At 35.8% G+C, this 21516-nt stretch overlaps 1 protein-coding gene and 1 long non-coding RNA gene across 2 annotated transcripts; both read left to right on the forward strand.

The window, feature by feature from the left end:
- The first annotated feature begins 479 nt into the window (after positions 1–479).
- On the forward strand, positions 480–4731 carry LOC109505526 (nuclear pore complex protein NUP35). Its single transcript, XM_019848522.3, has 3 exons — positions 480–1269; positions 2798–2909; positions 3962–4731. Exons 1-3 carry the CDS (start codon positions 674–676, stop codon positions 4301–4303), a joined length of 1050 nt encoding a protein of 349 aa, XP_019704081.2. The 5' UTR covers positions 480–673; the 3' UTR covers positions 4304–4731.
- A 12882-nt stretch (positions 4732–17613) lies between these two features.
- Positions 17614–19672, forward strand: LOC105040750 (uncharacterized). The gene is made up of 2 exons (XR_003800804.2): positions 17614–19047; positions 19426–19672. It is a non-coding gene; the product is annotated as an uncharacterized lncRNA (long non-coding RNA).
- The last annotated feature ends 1844 nt before the right edge of the window (positions 19673–21516 follow it).

Below are 21516 nucleotides of genomic sequence, written 5' to 3' on the forward strand. Positions count from 1 at the left end.
CTTCTTAGCCTGGAATTCTCCTCCCCCAGATAATTCAGTCTCATTGTTGGTTCACGACAGGTCCTAAATCTTGATGATCTATGATGGATTGCCAAAAAAATGTTGGTTAGAAACATTTTTCTTCTCTCTGGGATGGGCCATTAGGGTATTCGAACGTAATCATTCCGTAGGCTCTCTAATCTAAAGTTGCTCAATTGGACTTAATTGCTCGCATGTGACGGTCACAAAATAATCACCATATAACAACAAACGGTTGTTATGAATGCTCCTCGCAGAACAATCGCGGTTGGGATTGAGAGCCATGCACCTGCCATGGCGAAGTCACGCAATTTGGACTAAACTTCCCATAATCTGAACAACTCGTTGGTCCGGCGTCAAGCCCGTCTCCCTGCATCGCTACGTGGACATAAATTTGATTTTTTTAAAAGAAAAAAAAAAAAAGGCAAAGAGAAAACGTTATTTTTAGTCGAATTAATTACTTCGCTCTCTAGCGGTGCAACGGGGGTTTTCCGACCGCCTTCTCTTTTGGTGGGGCTTACGGGAAAATCGAACGTCCGACAAATGTTATTTTCCCCCCTAAACTTCGAAACTTCCCGTCTCCAATCCACCCCAAAATTTAGGGTTTAAGGTGTCGGTTCTCGCCGGAAATCAGAGCAAGAATAGTGGATCAGAGATGGGCTCGTCCCCGTTGCCTCGAAGCTCGAAACCCGGGCGGCTGTCCCCCTTCTTCCGCGACCTCGCCACACCGGTCTCCGCCCACCACCGCGGCGGCCGCTTCGCCACACCCGGCCAGGCTGCCGCCGTCTCCGCCCTCTGGCGGGAGAACTTCTCCTCCTCCGACCCCCCTCCGCCTCCCGTCTTCACCCTCGACGACCGCGCCGACTTCTCCCCCGAGCCCGCCCTCGCCGAGATCCCCCCACCCTCGCCGGCGTCCCCGTCCGGCACCAGGAGCGGGACACCGCCGCCGTTCTCCCGGGGCGGTAGCGGCTCCTTTTCCCGCTCCCCGTCGCTCTCCTCTCCCTCGGCTTTGAAAATTAGGGCAGAGGTGAATGGGTCTGAAGGGAAGCAGGCGGCGCCCCAGAGCCCCGAGAGCTTGAGCTGGATCCACCGGGGCGAGAAGGACAGGGGTTCGCCGGTGGATGGAGTGGTCGAACCGGGGGCCTTGCTTATGCTTCCGCCGCCGAGGGAGGTGGCGAGGCCGGAGGCGCAGAAGAGTAGCAGCGCGCCCAACGGAGGGCTAAACGAGGAGGCGTGGGTCACTGTTTTTGGGTATGGGTTAAAAATTTTGTTTGTTTTGTTTTTGTTTTTGTTTTTTTTAAACCTCTTTCGTATTCTAGTCTTATTTCAATTGACTGTTAATGTAATAGAATGTTTGATGTTCAGAAATTTAGCTTTATTTATATCATTCTTCTGCTGAGATTGACTTGAAATTTAGCATAAATTAGGAACAGCATGTGATGACTGGAACTGTAGCTATATCTTAAACATTCTCCTACTGTGGTTGGGTAATTAAGTATTACTTGTGATTATTAGAAGTTTAGCAATTTTTGTGACATTTCTGCTGAGATTAAGCATAACTTAACTAGAGATTAAGTAGGGCTTCGGGTAGAGACTGATATAGCCAAGTTAAACTTTAGATGTTGTTGAATGCCTGCTTTGGAAGTTGGAATGATAGACTTTGAATAGGAAATTGTTGATTCCCTCTCTTGACGTAGGCTGTGGTTTCAGAAATTGTTGATACAGGAAAGAGGTTATTCTAGAATTCCATTAGTACCAGTTTTGTTCTATGTTGGTGTTTCTAATTCTCTACCAGCTACTGTCATTGGCTATGTATATTGTTTGATTGAGTAATCTTAGGTCTTAAATATCATTAAATTGTATCTGCGAAGACCACTCTTATCAAAGTTAAAAAGGGCAAGCTTTATTTTCAGTTGAGGTCTAGAATTGTCACCCTTGGATGACATTACTTGTTGTGAAAGCTGCATTTTGGTTCTATTGAATGGCGGGTTCTGGTTTGGAGAATATCAGTTTTTCCTCTCAATTAAAGTTTGTTAACATCTTCCATTGTGTCATACCTTTTATTCCTGACTTCCTGTTCTTTTCTAAGAGGAACACTAGTTGGTTGGCTGTACAATTTTAAAAAGACTATATTATATTTTTTTAGAAATTTACTTTCTTGTATGCATAATTATGTATCCCCAGATGGCACTTGCAATGTTTAGCTCATGGTTTTTTTAAGAGAAAAAGCCTGGCCTGGCTTACCCTTAAATGAATCACATGGAGTCCATCCCACTATGAGCTAAATTTTTTTTTTTTTCCTATTCTTGTGTTGTTAATGTAGTCATATCCTTGTTTGACATTACCCACATATGGAGTTCCAGATCATGGTGAACAACAATGAGAGAACTTTGTTACTGCGACCAAATTAAATTCCAAATTTCTGCTCTTTTTTTTTTTTTTGTGTGTGTGTGGTTGTGATGTTGGATACAAGTGCATGGTGGTTGGCCTGGTGGTTGAGGTTGAGAGATCTTGCTGTTATAATTAGTTTCCAAGGGCTATTTAAAATGTCCATCTCTTGATTGACAAATATTAACTAATAATGGTGAAATGGGTTGTTTTGCACCTTATTCCAAGACAAAACCTCTTGAAGATGCTCAACCATGATGCATTGACTAAATGTTGCAATTTTTATCTGTTAATATTCTTTTTATTTCAATTCATATTGCTGAAACTTATCTTCTTGAATTTATGTTGGGTCTATTATACTTAATGCTACTCTTTCTTTTTCCCTTTCAAGGTTCGCTCCTGGTGATACCAACTTGGTACTACGTGAATTTGAGAAATGTGGTCCAATATTGAAACATGTCCCTGGTCCAAGGGATGCTAACTGGATGCACATTTTATATCAGGTAACTCTACTTCATTCATTTTTGCAATATATAAGTAGTGACCTAGGACCTTACGCAAAAAGGTTAGCTAGAAGGTATCATTTAGGTTCCTTGGCTCAAGATCTACCCAATGCATAACCAATGGGGGGACTAAATATATGCTTGTATGGGCTCTCACAATATATATAGTAGTCCTTGATTTTATTTAATTTTCACTAGTTGAAACAATTAGCTAATAATAACTATGTTTTTCATGCAAACAACTGGTCATTTAAGCCACTATTGTATCCTTGAGGGGCTGCTTTCATGCAGTGAAATAGAGGCATTTGTTTCTTCAATTTACTTTAGTCACATGCTTAATTGCTTATGTATGTATACTTGCATGTATACATATATGTATATAATAGGCATCATCCTTTTTTTGTGTGGTGGTGCTATGTGAATTCTTTGTGTATTGCTACACTTGTTTGTAAATTACCTTTAAACTTGTCCATCATTAAATTGTCAATATCACTTCACATTTTTCCCTATTAAAAAGGTATTGAGAGCATAGAGATGATGTGATTTCTATCTGTGGCCTTTCTCAGTTCTCCTGCCTCTTCATTCTACCCTAGACCAAATACCAGAGGCTTTCTCAGGATTGTCTATGTTATATGTGGTTCTGTTCTGTAACAAAACAATTTGCCATTGTAAGTGTGGGATTATCTTCATGCCTAAGGGAACAAGTTTGGATACTTGTCAACAAGGGTGTTTTGATGAGTTAGAGTTTGGCACTTGTTTTGCACTGCTATAATGCTATGTTCCAATTTACGTTTGTGGTAGTAGGAATTCTCAATTTAGATTATTCTACCAGTTGCAAAATTCCATAGTTGTGGTTGTAAGTTATTGTATAAACATTCTAAAACCATTTTATAACATGTTGCTGCTTTTTTGCTGTCAATTCTCAATAAGGATCATGTATCAGGTTTGGATTCGCTTTTACAATTAAAATTAAAATCTCTCGGTAATGCCATATTCAACACTGATTAGCTTTTTCCTTTTATTGTTCTTGCCACTTTTTCTGTATGGAGCAGAACCAGTATGATGCTCAAAAGGCTCTTGCAAAGAATGGGACGCAAATTAACAGTGTTCTCATAATTGGGGTGAAACCTGTGGACCCTATGCAGCGCCAATTTCTGACTGAGAAGCACAACACCATAAGTCATGGGGGCTTCATGGTTTCATTGCCCTCAAAGTCGTCATATACTGCAAGGAGTTCTGCTGCACCGAGTTCTTTGGGAGCTCTCCCTTGCCCCTATCATCCACAAACCAGCGGCAACACCATCAGTGACAGTGGACGCCATTCTGCAGGAACCATAGCTTGCCCAGCAAAATCAGTTGCATCAAAAGTCCTGGATTTGATGTTTGGCATATGAGTTGGATAAGTGCCAACTCTTTGCTGAGATGTATTCAGTTTTGTCATGCTTTCCGGCCAGGTGTTTCTTTTTCCTTGCTGCAGCTATTGGAGTACATTTGGGCATCTCACTGAAGTCAAAATCCTTTTCTTCAGGAAGGCTAATAAGGATCATATAATCAGATTGGTTTAACCTTGATTTTTGCTATGTTACATGCAAAGTATGCCTGCTGTCTTCTTGTATGCTTGGTGAGTTCAAAAGGTATGTGGTAGACTTGTAATGTTACCTTGAAGTATTATAGCAGCTTTTCTTGTCTGCCACCCTTGTAGTGTAATGTAATCTGAGTTTATGCCAACTGTTACACAGACCCAGCAGATGAGTTAGCTCTTTGTTATTTTTACAGACAAATTGAAACTTGAATTATAATCCTGTGGCTCTTTCCCTGAGAATTTCTAGCGCTTAAAAAAGTAGAGGCTTGTTCAATTGATTATATATATATGCGATAGGTGGGTGCATGCGAGTTTGTGCATAGTTATTTGAGCTCTTTTTCTAAATAATATAAAAAAAAATTATTTATATAAATAATATAAAATCTAACTTATTAATGAAAATAATGTAAAAAAAAAAATCATTTTGAATTGCGTTTTCTCCTTGCCACATCATCCATATTTTTTTACGTAGGTGACGTTCGAAAAAAAAAAAAATTATTTAAAATGATGTTTTTAAAAATATCATTTTAAATGATGTTTTTAAAAACGTCATTCAAAATGACGTTTTTAAAAACGTAATGGTATTTTTTTTTTCTCAAAAAAAAATCAGAAAAGAATGAAAAAATAAATTTTAAAATTTTAAATTAATAAATAAATTAAAATTTTAATTTTGAATGAAATTTAAAATATAAAAATTTGAATTTGTAATTCAAATAAAAAAGATAATTTTAGATGATTTTTTTTTCAAATTAATTTTTTAAAAAAATGTCTAAACAAAAATCTTAAAAATTTAAAAAATTAAAAATATCATAAAAAAAAGAGAAAGAAATATGAAAGAAATAAAAATTATAAATTTGAATTTAAAAAAATAAAAATTTTAAATTTAATTCAAAAATATCATTTCAAATTCTTGCCAAAAAATGTTCAAAAAAATAAAAAAATTTAAAAAAATAAAAAGTGTCATTAAAAAATTAAAAATTTAAAAAAATTAAAAAAAAAATTATAATTTGAAATTTAAAAGAAATAAAATTTTTAAAATTAATTAAAATAAAAATATCATTTCAAATTACTTTCTCAAATTCAAATTAATTTATTTAAAAAATATTTCAAAGAAATAAAAAAATAGACTAAAAAAATTTCATAAAAACAGAAAGAAATGAAAAAAATAGAAAAATTATATAATTATAAATTTGAATTAAAAAAAATTAAAATTTTAATTTGAATTAAATTTTGATAAAAAAAATAAATGCCATAAAAAAGTAAAAAAATGAGAAAAAAAAATTGTAAATTAAATTTAGAAAAAAAAGAATTTTAACTTTAATTCAAATAAAAAATATCATTTCAAATTACGTTGTCCATTTCAAATTATTTTTTAAAAAAATTATCTCAAGAAAAGAAAAAAATATTGTAAAAAAATAAAAAATATTTAAAAAAAAAGAAAAAATAGAATTAAAAAAAAATAAAAATTATAATTCTAATTGAAAAACAAAATTTATAATTTTTAATTTTAAGAAATTAAAATTGTAATTATAATTGAAATAAAAAATATCATTTTAAATAACTAAATTAATTTAAATATAATTATTTAAAAAATATTTTAAATAAAGAAAAAAAATACGTAATAGAATGCCAAAAAGATAAAAATGGAAGAAAACTAAAATTAAAATTTTAAATTATAAAAATTTTAAATTGAATTTAAAAAAAAATGTCATAAAAGAAGTAAATAAAAGAGAAAAAAATGGTAATAAAATAGAAATTATAATTATAAATTAAAAAAAATTAACTTTAATTTAAATTAAAAATTATCATTCAAATTACTATCCTCATTATTTAATTAAATTTATTTATTAAAAAATCATAAAAAAATAATTTAAAAAAATCAAAAAAAAGAGAGAAAAAAAAAGAGAAAATGCCAAAGAGAATGGCGTTTTCTCCTTCCCCCCTTTCTTCTCCCTTCTCCCTCTTCTCCCTTCTCCGGCATCTCTCCGGCGGTGAGCTCTCGGCGGCCGTGAGCTGCCTCCTCTCTCTCCCTCTTCCTCTCTCTCTCCCTCTTTTTCGTTGGCCGCCGGCGTCAGAGGGTCGGTAAAAAAATATAAGGAATAATTTTGAATTTAAAAAAAAATCTAATTTTAATTGAAATAAAAAATATCATTTCAATTTATTTTTTTTATTTAAAATTAAATTTTTAAAAAAATATATCAAAAAAATAATAAATTTAAAAAATAAAAATTATTATAAAGAAGCCAAGGGGTCGACTTATGGGGTTGACTCACAGAGTGTGCCAGCCAAAAATTTTGCGTGCCGTTCAGCCCTTTTAGCCATGAGTCGATTCATGGGATTGACTCAAAAATATAAACCTGTTTTTCTTACAAAATACACTTCCAAAAATATTGAAATTACCTCCAATAGATTACACATATTTTGTTCTTGCTCTTGAGGCTTCCGAATCAGGTCCGATAAAAATACGATTTTGCCTTTGAAATATAATAAATCTTTTTTCAAGCCAAAATCATTAGTAATCCCCTCAAATGCTTTGTAATCATCAAAATCAATTCAAAGAGCAACATTCGATATATTATTATTTACGTTATAATTTTTATAGTCCTTTTAGCATAACTTTTTCTCTCCTAATGTTTTGAGACACATTCGAGTATGTGTATCCATATGCACAAAGCATAATATCCGATCACTTGAAATTAAATAATATAAAATAAAATTAATATTTAATATTATTAAATAGAATAAAAATATCAAACGTACAAAAATTAGTATAATAAAAATGTAAAAAATAATAAGTACAAATATAACAAAGACTAAGTCCCACAAGGACGTCGCGATGCCCGTGGTCGCTTGGATCTTCTCAGGAAGGTCCTCGCCGGCTGCTCCTGCTGTGATGGCTCCTCTCCTATATCAGTAGAGAAGATCTGCTGATCATGCTGCTCAGGAATAACTGATGCTGTCGGATCATCTACGGACTGAGAGACCCGTTCAACCCTCTCATCTGGATACACGGATGGACCTGAAAAGAAAGTATCATACTCATGTGGCCAACTGGTACCCGGTGATGTCATCTGGGGGATGTAGGAAGAAGAAGGCGCTGCCATCTGTGGATCAAAAAGCGGTGGCATCTGTGCAGCATCTAATGATAACATCTGCGGAATATGCGGTGATGGCATATGTGAAACATATGGTGACAGTGTATATCTCATATCTGATGTCGGAGCTGCTCCATACCAAGGCGCACAGCTATATGGATCAACACCAATCGCCACCAATGTTCCAGAACTTGTTCTCTCTATCTCCTGCAGTATCCGAATCCGTTCGTCCTCATTAGTCGTAGATAAAGCACGACGAGCGTCCAACACGAGATCCGACATAGAATCAATCTACAAAATAAAAATAAAACAGTCAGTATAGTGTAAAATATAAAATAAAAATATAATATAAATAACATAAAGTAATTTTCGTAATCTTACCAAAAGACGCACAGTAAAACTCTCACCCTCGTATCCAAGAACTGCATACCGAGACTGTCCAATGACTCGCATCGTAATGCTAAAAAACCAAGCCATGTAGTCATCGGTATATGAACGGCCTTTCAAAATAGGATCATCATGAACAATGTGATCTCGACGTACATCCCAAATATCGATGTACTCTGCATGTCTGATACGCCAGTCAATACGAGCTCTCCCTCGTCGATCAATACGATGAAGTCCCTGGCTGGTATCAAACTGCTCTGGGATGCCCTGAATCTGACTAAACTGCCGCAGGACACAATCGAAAAGATGCCACTCTACCACATCAAAATAAATAAGTGGCACCCTAGCAGTCCATATGTCGTGTCCAACTGTACTATCTACGGCAGTATAGCCAATATCTCATCTGTATATGGCTCCCACAAAAATTGATATAGTTAAAATAAAAAAAATTAGTAAGCTAAAATTTTAATAGATTATGAATACTGTAAAATGATATTTGTAAAAAATTCAAAATTTATCCGTTTATATGTATCAACTAATGTATCCAACTGGTACCTATAAAGCCGTGCCACTCTCGTCGATACGTGATGAACGTTGAATCAACGTTCCATCTGTTTCACAATGTATTAATGTTAAATAAATTTTATCGAATTTAAAATAGTAAATTTGAAATAAAAAAAATATTATTTCGATACCTATATCCCAATGGTCCGCCTAGTCTGAATGGAACATCAGGATCCTGCTGTTCTGATGGCATCTCGAGCAACTGTCGTCGTAATAGACTGATAGTCGGCATACGCTCCCATACCCAAATCTATAAATTTCAAAAATTAAATAGATGATATACCCAATGTAAAATATAATTAAATATTAAAAATAAAATTTTTTAATTCACATACCTGTAATAATACAAGATAACCATCAATCTCGCTCTGATCAGCATAAGAACCCCAACACATAGCTCTATATAGGCAAGCTAGTACTGCACTGCCCCAACTGAGTCGACGAGCAAAGTCTAAATCCTCTAATAATAGCAAAAACATCAACTTCATCTTATTCGATGAAGTATCAGGTAACAGGACACCACTTAACAATCGCAGCACCTGACCCCTAACATACTGCTGCACCATCTCCTCTGGTGCATCATCCGTAATATGAAAATATCGATAACGATCATCCAAACACTCAATCCTGAGTCGTGAATGATCGAAAAAATATGCGTCAGGCTCAAACCCTAGCAATCGCAAGCACAAAGCCTGCCACTCCGGAATGGTAAGCATGGGATCAACTCCGGTAACTGGATCGCCATCAACTGGTAGTCCAGTAAAGATGCTGACATCCTATAAAGTGATGGTCATCTCACCAAATAGAAGATGAAATATGTGTGTCTCTGGACGCCATCTCTCAAGCAAAGCAGTAATAAGACCAATGTCCATCTGTATACCATCAATCCGATATACTCCATAAACTCTCAGATATCGTAAATAATCTAACACTCTATATGGGATGTCCTCTGTCCTCCAGAAGTCAGCATCGGATCGTCGTAGACGAAGGTGTCTGGGCTCCTACAATAAAATATAATAATTAGATAATCTACATGATTTTTAAAATAAAAATTTAAATAGTAAATAAGATTGAAATGCTTACGCCGCCATCTAAAATAGTCTGTGACCGATGGTGCTCCTGCAATATAAGAATACTGCTGTCTCGAGGACCGGGATACCGCGGATCGTAAGCCATAATACGCTAATGAATCTAAAATAATGATATTATCATAGATATATTAAAAAATAAAATAATATATTTAAAAAAAAAATTTAACATAATATTGTCACACAATACAACTTAAACATAAAATTCAGTTCATCTCAGGATATTAAACACGTAAATTCAAATACAATCTCACAGAAATACATAAAACAATGACGAAAATAAATCTTTGGAGCCTTTAATTTCTTCCACTATTTGAAGTTGAAGTATGTTGAAGTATCCTAAGACAGCGACGGCGGTCATGACCCTATTCTCTACAAATACCACAGTGGTTCTTACTTCTTATTTGCCTATCATCCATCTCATTTCGTAGTCTCGTTGACTTTGGTCTACCTTTCTGCTTGAGTCTCAAACGATGATGATTAGGAATACATTTGAACATACGTGTATGCATCCAATAATTTTCATATGATAATGGATTAAAATCACCGCTCCAAGCATTCATATATATTGTAATTGTATATGCATCATCCACAAACCACTAAAATGTACAGCAATTTCTTGACACACAGCTAAAACATGTGAACATGGATATTTGTACATGCTCCACTTTCCACAATAATATTTTCTTTCAGTTAAAGTAACAGTATGAAAATTTGTTCTACCTCGTAACCCTCCGCTTGCTCTCCTCGTAAGCACTTCATATATACCTCTTTGAAGGTTGAATGCTGTTACTCGGTGCTGGTTAACTTTAACTTGATCTTCAGCAATTTTAATTACAACATGAGGAGTAAAAAGATTATTTGGATTCTCCTCTACATATCTTAAGGCTTGGGCATGTCTTATATTGAAGTATTTCACAAGATGATAAAATGTCATTTGAACACAAGCTATAATTGGCACATTTCTAGCTCCTCGTAAAATACTGTTAAAAACCTCCGACAAATTTGTAGTTAAGACACCATAGCGCAAGCCATCATCATGTGCCAACGTCCACTTCTCCTTTTCTATCTCGGACAACCAGCTCCAAGCCTCTTCATTCACTGTTCTGATCCTATCCATGATAAAGTTGAACTTGCAAACTTGATGAGCACTTTCTGCTTGCCATACTGCTCTTTTTAGCTGCACATTTTTGAAATGAGTGTTGAAATTACTGCAGATATGTCTTAAACAGTATCGGTGATAGGCACGTGGTGGACTCCATCCAATAGACTCATCTACGATGGTATTTAATATAACTGGATGTCTGTCAGAAATTAAGCATATTCCATTTCTATCTTTAACGATATGTGTTTTGAGCTGGAAAAGAAACCAACTCCAACTTGCAGTCGTCTCCTCATCCACAATTGCATATGCTAATAGAAATATCCCATTCTCCACATTAATTCATGTTGCAATTAACATCTTACCTTTAAATTTTCCATACAAGTGCGTGCCATCAATGTTGATTACAGGACGATAGTGCGTAAAACCCTGGATAGATAGTTTGAAAGTCCAGAAAATATAATTTAAAACTCGGACATTGGAATTCACAGCTTGAAAAAAATTTCATGAAACAACTGTACCGGGATTTGCATGTTAAAGTGCAGCCATATAATAGGGTAATTTAGCATAAGACGGCTCCCATTCTCCATAAATATCAACCAATACCTTCTGCTTTCCACATCATGTTTTCCTGTATGACACTGTATGTTGAAATTGATCATTAACGGCTACCACAATAGCTTCAACTTTAACATCGAGATCTTTCTCAATAATATGTCGGACTAATGTGCTAATCATCTTTCTACTGACATATTTGTGGTCTCGACTCAATTTCATAAACAAACAAGTATGAGGACCCTCATATTTTATGATTTGAAAATATCCATATTTTTTCAACAATGCAGCACGAAGCCTCCATTTACAATGTTGAACATTATCTGATGATGCACATTGTACGGACCATAATTTCGAATACGACTGAACTACATTATATGTCCGATGCTTCATAATGTGATAAAGATCAACAGCTCTCCTTACACAATCTTTACTCTCAAACATTAGACCTTTAGAAAATTCAGTCATCGAGGAGTCCCAAAACTGATTGTCAGAGTTCAATCTTCGACCAGCACTAACACAACCACCATCATCTAAATTTATATCGTTAAAATATTGTGGAGGTTCATGCAAATGAGATTGAGGTTCTTCCACATTAATATTAGCCGAACATCTTCATCATCATTCTCATCTTCACCATCATCATCATTACTACTACTGTCCTCATCCATCCAATAGTCTTCATCTCCATTTTCATCTGACTCAAAGCTTAGACTATCAGAATTTATTCCACCGACTACCCAGTCATCATTTTCTATATGAGTGTCGTCTCCCGTACTTACCACTACTTCTAGCAAAGGAGAAGTCATCATAGTAGAAGACACAGGAGAAGTCACCATAGGACTTAGAATAATTGGATAACTAGGACCGACAGTAGTGGAATGTTGTTTTGCAAAAACGGACTCAACACTATCAGTTTGCACCATAGGAGTTACGAAAGGTGAGGAAGGCCCAACATTATTGTCCGCTTGAGTTAAAAGCCGACTATGGTATCCAAAGCTTGGTACATCTTCTTTTTCAATATATAATTCTAAAAATCGACATTCTGAATATTTCAAAGGAAAGATCAGTATTTCTTCGATATCTTCATCGTCATCAATTGGAACTAAGATATATTTACTCTGCATTAACTGTCCCGATAGATTAGGAGATTTCTATTTCAATTTTATTTCATATTTTTTTTTATCTACAGGAATACTGCTGTATAAATGATCCAATAATTCTTGACATGATAATGATGAAGATACTCTGATCATCCGATTTGCAGGGTGACTGTACTGCACACCAGTTTCATCATTCTATATCATGCCATCATAATACAATAGTACACGAACTCAAGTACTGGTCATTTTCTCAGAGAAACCTACAATAAAATCAAAATCAAAATATTTAATATTATTAATTATTTTATCGTTTCAAAAGATTTACATGATATATGCATCATATCATCAACAAATAGGTACAGATAGATCCTATCCCATTCAAAAATTACATTAATTCTATAGATTAATTACATTAATCAAACGATACGCAAAAAGGATCAAAAAAAATTTCGACAGCATTTTTTCTTAGTTCTCCCCACACGACTCAAAATGTGTGAGGAGAATTAAAGAAAAATACTGTCCGAAATTTCTCTCAAACCCTCCGCATATCATTCGAATAATGTAATTATCTATAGAATTAAATGCAATTCCCAAACTGTCCAAACTGGACAATCAATTGACCAATGTATATATTTTACGGTATCCATACAAAAATATATATTTAAATATATATTTTATATGGATAATGTAGAATATTCTACATTGGTCAATTGACGGATCTACGTTTTCATGAAATGTAATATATTTTAAAATTTTTAAAATACGATCGAATTGAATTTTAAAATACATCTGAATCTAATGAGATAAAAATAAAAATAAAAATAAAAAATAATGAGATAAAAAAATAAAAAGATTGAAATAGACGGCCCGTCGCGGAGCCGCCGTCGGGAGCCGTCGCAGAGCGACCGTCGGAGTCCGATGGGGCCCGCCGCCATCACGGCCCATCGCGTAGGACCTGCTGTATCCCACCGCCGGAGAAGGGGAGGGTCGGGGCCGCCACAGGGGGCCGCCGCCACGCCACGATGGGGCCTGCCGCCCCGACCCCCCCCGATGGGGCTCGCCACCCGAGCCCCAAGGGACCACCGTCGGGGCCCGCCGCCGGAGAAGGGGAGGGTTGGGGCCTGCCACATGGGTCACCACCGGGCCCCGGTGGGGCCCGCAGCCCCCCGATGGAGCCTGCCGCCCGGCCCCTGCGGGGCCCGCCCGTGGCCACATGGGCCGCCGTCGTCGGGGCCCGCTGTCGCCGCCATCGTCGGGGCCCGCCGTCGGGCCGCATGGGCAGCCGCCGGCCGTCTGTCGCCGGCGGCCAAGGAAAAAGAGAGGCAGAGAGAGGAAGAGAGAGAGAGGAAGAGGGAGAGGAGGGGCCGGCCAAGGGAAGGGGACTGCCGGGGCCGTCGCCGGCGGCCAAGGAAAAAGAGGGAGAGAGAGAGGAAGAGAGAGAGAGAGAGGAAGAGGGAGAGGTGGGGCCGCTGCTGGGGCCGCCGTCGGGGTGCGGGGCCCACTGTCGGGGTGCGCGGCCCACCGCCGGCCGTCTGTCGTCGGTGGCCAAGGAAAAAGAGGGAAAGAGAGAGAGAAAGAGGGAGAGGAGGGGGTCGGGGCCCGCCGCAGGGGCGCGCGGCCCACCGCCGGCCGTCTGTCACCGGCGGCCAAGGAAAAGGGAGAGAGAGAGGAAGAGAGAGAGAGAGGAAGAGGGAGAGGAGGGGGTCGAGGCCCGCCGTCGGGGTGCTGGGCCCGCTGTCGGGGCGCGGGGCCCACCGTCGGGGCGCGCGACCCACCGTCGGTCGTCTGTCATCGGTGGCCAAGAAAAAAGAGGGAGAGAGAGAGAGAGAGAGGAAGAGGGAGAGAAGGGGGCCGGGGCCCACCGTCGGGGTGCGCGGCCCGCCGCCGGTCGTCTGTCACCGGCAGCCAAGGAAAAGGGAGAGAGAGAGGAAAAGAGAGAGAGAGGAAGAGGGAGAGGAGGAGGCCGGGGCCCGCTGCCGGCCGTCTGTCGCCGACGGCCAAGGAAAAAGAGGGAGAGAGAGAGGAAGAGAGAGAGAGGAAGAGGGAGAGGAGGGGGCCGGGGCCCGCCGTTGGGGCACGGGGCCCGCCGTCGGGGCGCACGGCCCGCCGCCGGCGGCCAAGGAAAAAGAGGGAGAGAGAGGAAGAGAGAGAGAGAGGAAGAGGGAGAGGAGGGGCTCGGGGCCCACCGTCGAGGCGCGGGGCCTGCCGTCGGGGCGTGCGGCCCGCCGTCGGCACGCGGCCCACCGCCGACCAACGAAAAAAAGGGAGAGAGAGAGGAAGAGGGAGAGAGAGGAGGCAGCTCACCGCCGTCGAGAGCTCGCCGCCGTGCCGCCGTGCCGCCGGAGTGATGCCGGAGAAGGGAGAAGAGGGAGAAGGGAGAAGGGAGAAGGAGAGAAGAAGGGGGGAAGGAGAAAATGCCATTCCCGCGTTTTCTCCTTTTCTTCTCGTTTCTTTTTTTATTTTTTTAAATTTTTTTCTTAATTTCTTTAATTATTTTTTTGTGATTTTTTAATAAATAAATTTAATTAAAATAATGAGGATAGTAATTTGAATGATAATTTTTAATTTAAATTAAAGTTTTTTTAATTTATAATTATAATTTCTATTTTATTATCATTTTTTTTCTTTTATTTACTTCTTTTATGATATTTTTTTTTGAAATTTAATTTAAAATTTTTATAATTTGAAATTATAATTTTAGTTTTCTTCCATTTTTATCTTTTTAGCATTCTATTACGTATTTTTTCTTTATTTAAAATATTTTTAAATAATTATATTTAAATTAATTTAGTTATTTAAAATGATATTTTTTATTTCAATTATAATTATAATTTTTATTTCTTAAAATTGAAAATTATAAATTTTATTTTTCAATTAGAATTAGAATTTCTATTTTTTTTCAATTCTATTTTTTTTCCTTTTTTTCTTTTTTTAGGGTATTTTTTATTTTTTTACAACATCTTTTTTCTTTTCTTGAGATAATTTTTTTAAAAAATAATTTGAAATGGACAACGTAATTTGAAATGATATTTTTTATTTAAATTAAAGTTAAAATTTTTATTTTTTTTAAAGTTTAATTTATAAATTTCTTTTTTTTCACATTTTTTTCCTCATTTTTTCACTTTTTTATGGCATTTATTTTTTTTATCAAAATTTAATTCAAATTAAAATTTTAATTTTTTTAATTCAAATTTATAATTATATAATTTTTCTATTCTTTTCATTTCTTTCTGTTTTTTTGAAATTTTTTTAGGCTATTTTTTATTTCTTTGGAATATTTTTTAAATAAATTAATTTGAATTTGAGAATGTAATTTGAAATGATATTTTTATTTTAATTAATTTTAAAAATTTTATTTCTTTTAAATTTCAAATTATAATTTTGATTTTTTTTCCAATTTTTTTAAATTTTTGATTTTTTAATGGTACTTTTTATTTTTTTATTTTTTTGAACATTTTTGTCAAGAATTTGAAATGATGTTTTTGAATTAAATTTAAAATTTTTATTTTTTAAATTTCAAATTTATAATTTTTATTTCTTTCGCATTTCTTTCTCTTTTTTTTTCTATGATATTTTTAATTTTTTAATATTTTTGTTTATATATTTTTTAAAAAAATTTAATTTGAAAAAAAAATCATCTAAAATTATCTTTTTTATTTGAATTATAAATTTAAATTTTTATATTTTAAATTTCATTCAAAATTAAAATTTTAATTTATTTATTATTTTAAAATTTTAAAATTTATTTTTTTCCATTCTTTTTTCGATTTTTTTTTTTTTTTTGGGGGGAAAAAATAGAAAACATCATTTTGAATGGGGTTTTTAAAAACGCGATTTTAAATGACGTTTTCTGTTTTTTTTTTTTTCGGACGATGCCTACATGGAAAAATATGGGTGATGTGGCAGGGAAAAAACGTCATTCAAAATGCTATTTTTGTTCTTTTATATTATTTCTGTATATAAATTAAATTTTATATTATTTATATAAATAATTTTTTTTTTGTATTATTTAAAAAAAGAGCTCATAGTTATTTAACCTTTTTGCCCGATGAACAAGTTTCTCCTACTACATGTAATGCATGCTGGTCTCTGACCCTCTCTTGAAGTATTTTTATGATTATTTCAGGGCTGGAAGATTAACTATTTTAATGCAAGAATTACCGTAGTACCATTCTGATCTCCGGGCCTCTTTCAGGGAGCGATATCTATCTGAATTTTATCTAACATGCAATGTATGTGCCAATCACCAATCGTTTCTAGTCAGTTGCACCTCGGTCCGTCTGGGATTTAACCACAACTGTGAACTTTTTTTGTTTTTCAAATATATATTTTTTAAGTCAAACGTAAACAAACAATCAGAATCCATAATATCTGCATTAAGTCCATAATCTTTTCATCTCTTTATTGTATATATATTTTTTTCTAAAATTTTATAAAAAGTATATCACATATAATTGGGTTTAGATGGTCCATATTTAAGGGTCAAATTTTAAATCCATCCCCAATCTCAAAAGATTTTAATATTAAATCTCAAACTCTTTTTAAGTTCCATAGAGCTTTGTTAAATACATCATATTATATTTATAAAAAAATCCAATTGATACAACACTATAATATATTATAATATTATAGTTTTATATTATTATAATATATTTTAATAATATAGTGTATTATATTATAATAATTTCTTATAATAATATAATATAATATATTATATTATATTATAATGTACTATATTATAATATAATATAAAAATTATAATAATATATTATAATATATTATATAAATATTATTATATATAATATTGTATTATATTATTATGATATATTATATTATAATATATTATATTATTATTATTATAACTAGCTTATAACCCGTGTAATAATTTTTCTAAAAAATATTTTGTTTTATTATATTAATTTATATATAATATAGATTATAAATTATTTATAAATTATTTTAATTTTTTTAATTTAAAATTTCTCTTTTATTTATATATATTTATATATTAGATGCCATGTTCATCGAGAATTTCAAATTTCAAAAACCACTACTTCTCCTCTCCATGACACTCCCTTCACCTCCCAAATCCAAACAAACTGAGCCGTCACTGGTGCGAGGAAAAGCACCTCTTTCACACGTACCGGGGCTTCCGGTTTTTAGATTTTGAAATCAAACAGCGGAGACGAGGAACCTACCAGCCGGTCCACTTGTGAGTCAAAATCAAATTAAAACCTCTCGCACCTATAGCCGCATCGCGTAAGGCATAAGCTGTGGTCTCCCGTAACGGGTACTTGTTTTTCCCTCCGTTTTCTTGGGTCTCTCGTTTTGCATGCGGTGTGGGATATAGTTTCTCGTCTTCTTGGGGTCGGTGGGTGGTTTTTTCAGCGCCAAGGGCTGTGGGCACTGCTCCGTGTCTTTTTGGCCTTCTTCTTCGTCTTTCCCTACTCCATGTTTTCGTGTTCTCGAACCAAACACAATCTCCTTGGTGCGTAGTTCGTGTTCTTTAGGGTTGGTCTTTATTGAAACCAACCCCCATCTCTCCTCTCCTCTGGCTGTCTTCTCTCTTCTGGAACGATAGGCGGGGCAGCTCTGGAAGGTCTGATGTCCCGCAGGTAACCGATCTGCAGCCATCTTGAGACGGAGGGGTCATCGATTGGAGGAGCGGAGAAGGGGAAATCTTTCGGTCTCTTTGATTCAAGATTCCTCTGAGCTTCTTTTTATTCTTATCTTTCTTCTTTTTCTCCTTTTTACTCCTCTCCATTCTCTTCAGTCTTTTCTTTTCTTTTCTTTTGTTTCCTATAAGGAGGCTGTGATGACTCCGGGCAGAGATTTTGCGGGCAAGGCGATCTTGGATGGCCTGCTGCTGTTTAGCAGGCAACCGTTCGCAGCGGATTTGGTTTAGTTCTCTTCAGTCTTTTCTTTTCTTTTCTTTTCTATTGCTTTATAAGGAGGCTGTGATGACTCCGGGCAGAGAGTTTGCGGACAAGGCGATCTTGGATGGCCTGCTGCTGTTTAGCAGGTAACCGTTCGCAGCCGATTTGGTTTAGTTGTAGAGGATACCGACAGTAACGTTGCAATGCAGGATTTAATGGTGAATCTGAGCCTCCTTTTTTCTTTTAATTTCTTCACATTTCTAATTTCTGTTCTTTTTCTTTCCCAAGATTCTATTTTTCAACTCTTCTTTATCATACTTTGGATGGATTTTGGAGGCTGATGAACGATCAGGGACAGGACCGCATCAACATTAGCTAGGGTTCTGAGATACCCCCAAACCCGAAATATCTTTTTTGAAGAAATCGTTTTTTAAAATCAGGGAATATTTGCTTGCAAAATGTTCTTGATCTTGGTTCAATTATTTTCTTCTTTTATTTTATTTTATTTTATTTTTTTACTTTAGTTATTTTTAACCCATGTAACAGGAGTTTTGATCTTGTGTTGGCTTCCTTTTTCTTCCATTAGTTTGTAGTCTTTTCCTTTTCTTTTGAGCGTCAATATGATGAAAGACAACCAGAAAATTCTATTTCTTTGGCGTCGCTCTTCTACTTTGGCTTGCTCAGGGGCTGACCGGGCTTTGTGATAACTTCGTGTTGCATCATTTTTTGAAGCCTGTATGAAGGAGTTCCAGGAACCTTTAGAAATCTTTCTGGAGTTGGTATTGGGTAAGATCACCCGCTTGAACTCTTCCTGATGATGTCCTTAATCTCATTAAAAGTAAATACAACTCTGCAATTATTTATGCTGCTTCTTTATTAACTTTTATTTTTTTCTTAATCGTCCTTCTTAACTCTGTAGATGTAGTGGTAATTTGCTTTGGTCATATGCTTTTGTGCTTAAAAGACCTGCCTTTTATGTAACTTGCTTGGATTTGATGTGTAATATGTTGGCTAAAAAGATCCATGAAATATGCCTTCCTCTTAAACCTATCAGCATTTCATGTCTATTGAAATCATTGGCTTATGTAATTATTTGCCACATATTCTTAATGGTTATCTCAAACAAAAATGTGATTGGTAATTTATAATTTTCATATTTTGTAGTGTTATTTGCCGGTTAGTTGGAGTCAAGGTGGACATAAAATGTAAAAGTTGTGTTCTTGGCAATTTGGAATCTCCATTGTTCTGCAGGCTACTGCTGCATCCTATTGGAGATGGCACAATATTTCTAGTAAATGGGACCGAAGAAGCCCTTCCTCCTGCTCAACTCCACATGCAATTTTTTTGCCTCCTTTTCATTGTTTGTTGAATATTGTATTTTATTCTTTTATCAAAAAACATATTTTTTCAATGCCAAGGCCGTTTCCTCCAGCAACTTTAAGAAGCATATGTTCTGTGGTGTTCATGATGATGATTACATGAAAGGCTGCCCCCTCATCTAAAGCAGTAGTTCTCTTGCTATCAACCCATGGCTTCTTCTTGGTGGTGAACGTGAAGGGTGGTATCTGTGTCCTTTCCTTTCCCCTTCTTTCCAATCTAAAACTAGTGATAATTTGTGAAGGAGGGTTGAAGCTTATTGGTCCAGCTATGATTCTGTTCTCATTGCTTTTCTCAGATTACTGAGGTGATGATGAGATTTTCTGAGTATATTTTGCTGGTAGATGTATAGTTTGCATTAATTCTCCCCACCAAAACCAAAACTCAAGCTATAACTTCCACGATTTTTGATTGATTCAGATTATACACTCCTTTGTTGTATATTTTAAATATGTTTTAGAAGATTGGCTTAGTACACATCTTATACCTACATACATGCATTATAAATTCACATGAACGAAAAGTTGCATATACATGCATATGAACATGAATAAGTAAATTTCTTTATACATGTATAATTGTTGCTCATGTAGGATTCAGGTTGTTTGTTCAAGAACAAGGACCGTCTGATGCATGCAATGCATGACTATAATCTCATCTATTACCATTGCCAGGGGTTAATATTTTGAACGAACTTCCCTTTTTTGCCTTTGTGCATCTTCTCCTTTCTCTTAACTATTTATTTTGAACGAACTTCCTTTTTTTGCCTTTGTGCATCTTCCCCTTTCTCTTAACTATTTATCTGGGAGCTATTATTGATGGGCATATTTACTAAAAGAAGAATGTATTTACAGTAGTGAAGTGTGACAACAGCTCTGCATAGATTCCGACCACACTGCACTCCTTCACACATTACACGCACACACATATAAATGGTGTGCATGCCTATCTTGGTTTTCTTGATTCCAAATCTTGTTATATTTAAATGCATCTTTATTCATTTTTGTTTTAAAAGCTTTCCCAACTTTTTATGGGCGAATATTTTTATACTGTTTCTTTAGTTTCAATTATTTTGTAATTTATTTTGCTGCATGCTGGATGATTATGTACATTGTATGGATTTGGTAAATTGTGTTGTCATTTCTTTATTCTGATTGGATATAGTGACATGAATATTTAGTTGTCGACTCTGAAGTAGGCAATCAGTCTCTGTCATTTGCTCACATCTGTTGTGTACAGGTGTTTCTCATCTTTCTCATAGCATAATGTTAGAAAATAGGCAAAATTGAGCATCTCTTTTTCTGTCTCCATCACTACTCACATTTATGTGTATGCTTGTTAATAGATGATGATAAGCCATAATCATGTGATTCAGTTTATCATATCTTTGCATGCCATGGAACATTAGACCATTACTAATTTATCCCTGTCGTGACTCCTCTTCCCATCCTGTCTAATGATGGTGGGCCTACTCAAACGGTCTGTCATCAGTGGGCAGCCAATTGCTCCATTGTTATGTGGTAATTGGAAGGTGATGGGATTTGATAGATATGTGGATTTATCTGAGCCTCAAACTCTTTTTTACAGCTCTCTCTCCCTTCTCAAGTTCAATATATATGTGTGTGTGTGTGTGTGAAGACAAAGGTGCTCAGTGGTCTATGGTTGGCGTTCCTTTTGAAATGAGGCTTTTAGAAGAGTTTGGGCAATTTTTTCTTTAATATTTTTCCTTGCATGAACAGATATACACATACACAAATAACTTTTAGATTGATCTTTTGTCCTCCCGTAAATCTAGATAACTAAAATTTGTTATCAAGTATAGACGAATTCTTATTATCATTTATATTTTTAGTATATCAAATCTTTGCCCCAGTCAAT

Source organism: Elaeis guineensis, chromosome 2 (assembly GCF_000442705.2).
Source record: "Elaeis guineensis isolate ETL-2024a chromosome 2, EG11, whole genome shotgun sequence".
Taxonomy (NCBI): Eukaryota; Viridiplantae; Streptophyta; class Magnoliopsida; order Arecales; family Arecaceae; genus Elaeis; species Elaeis guineensis.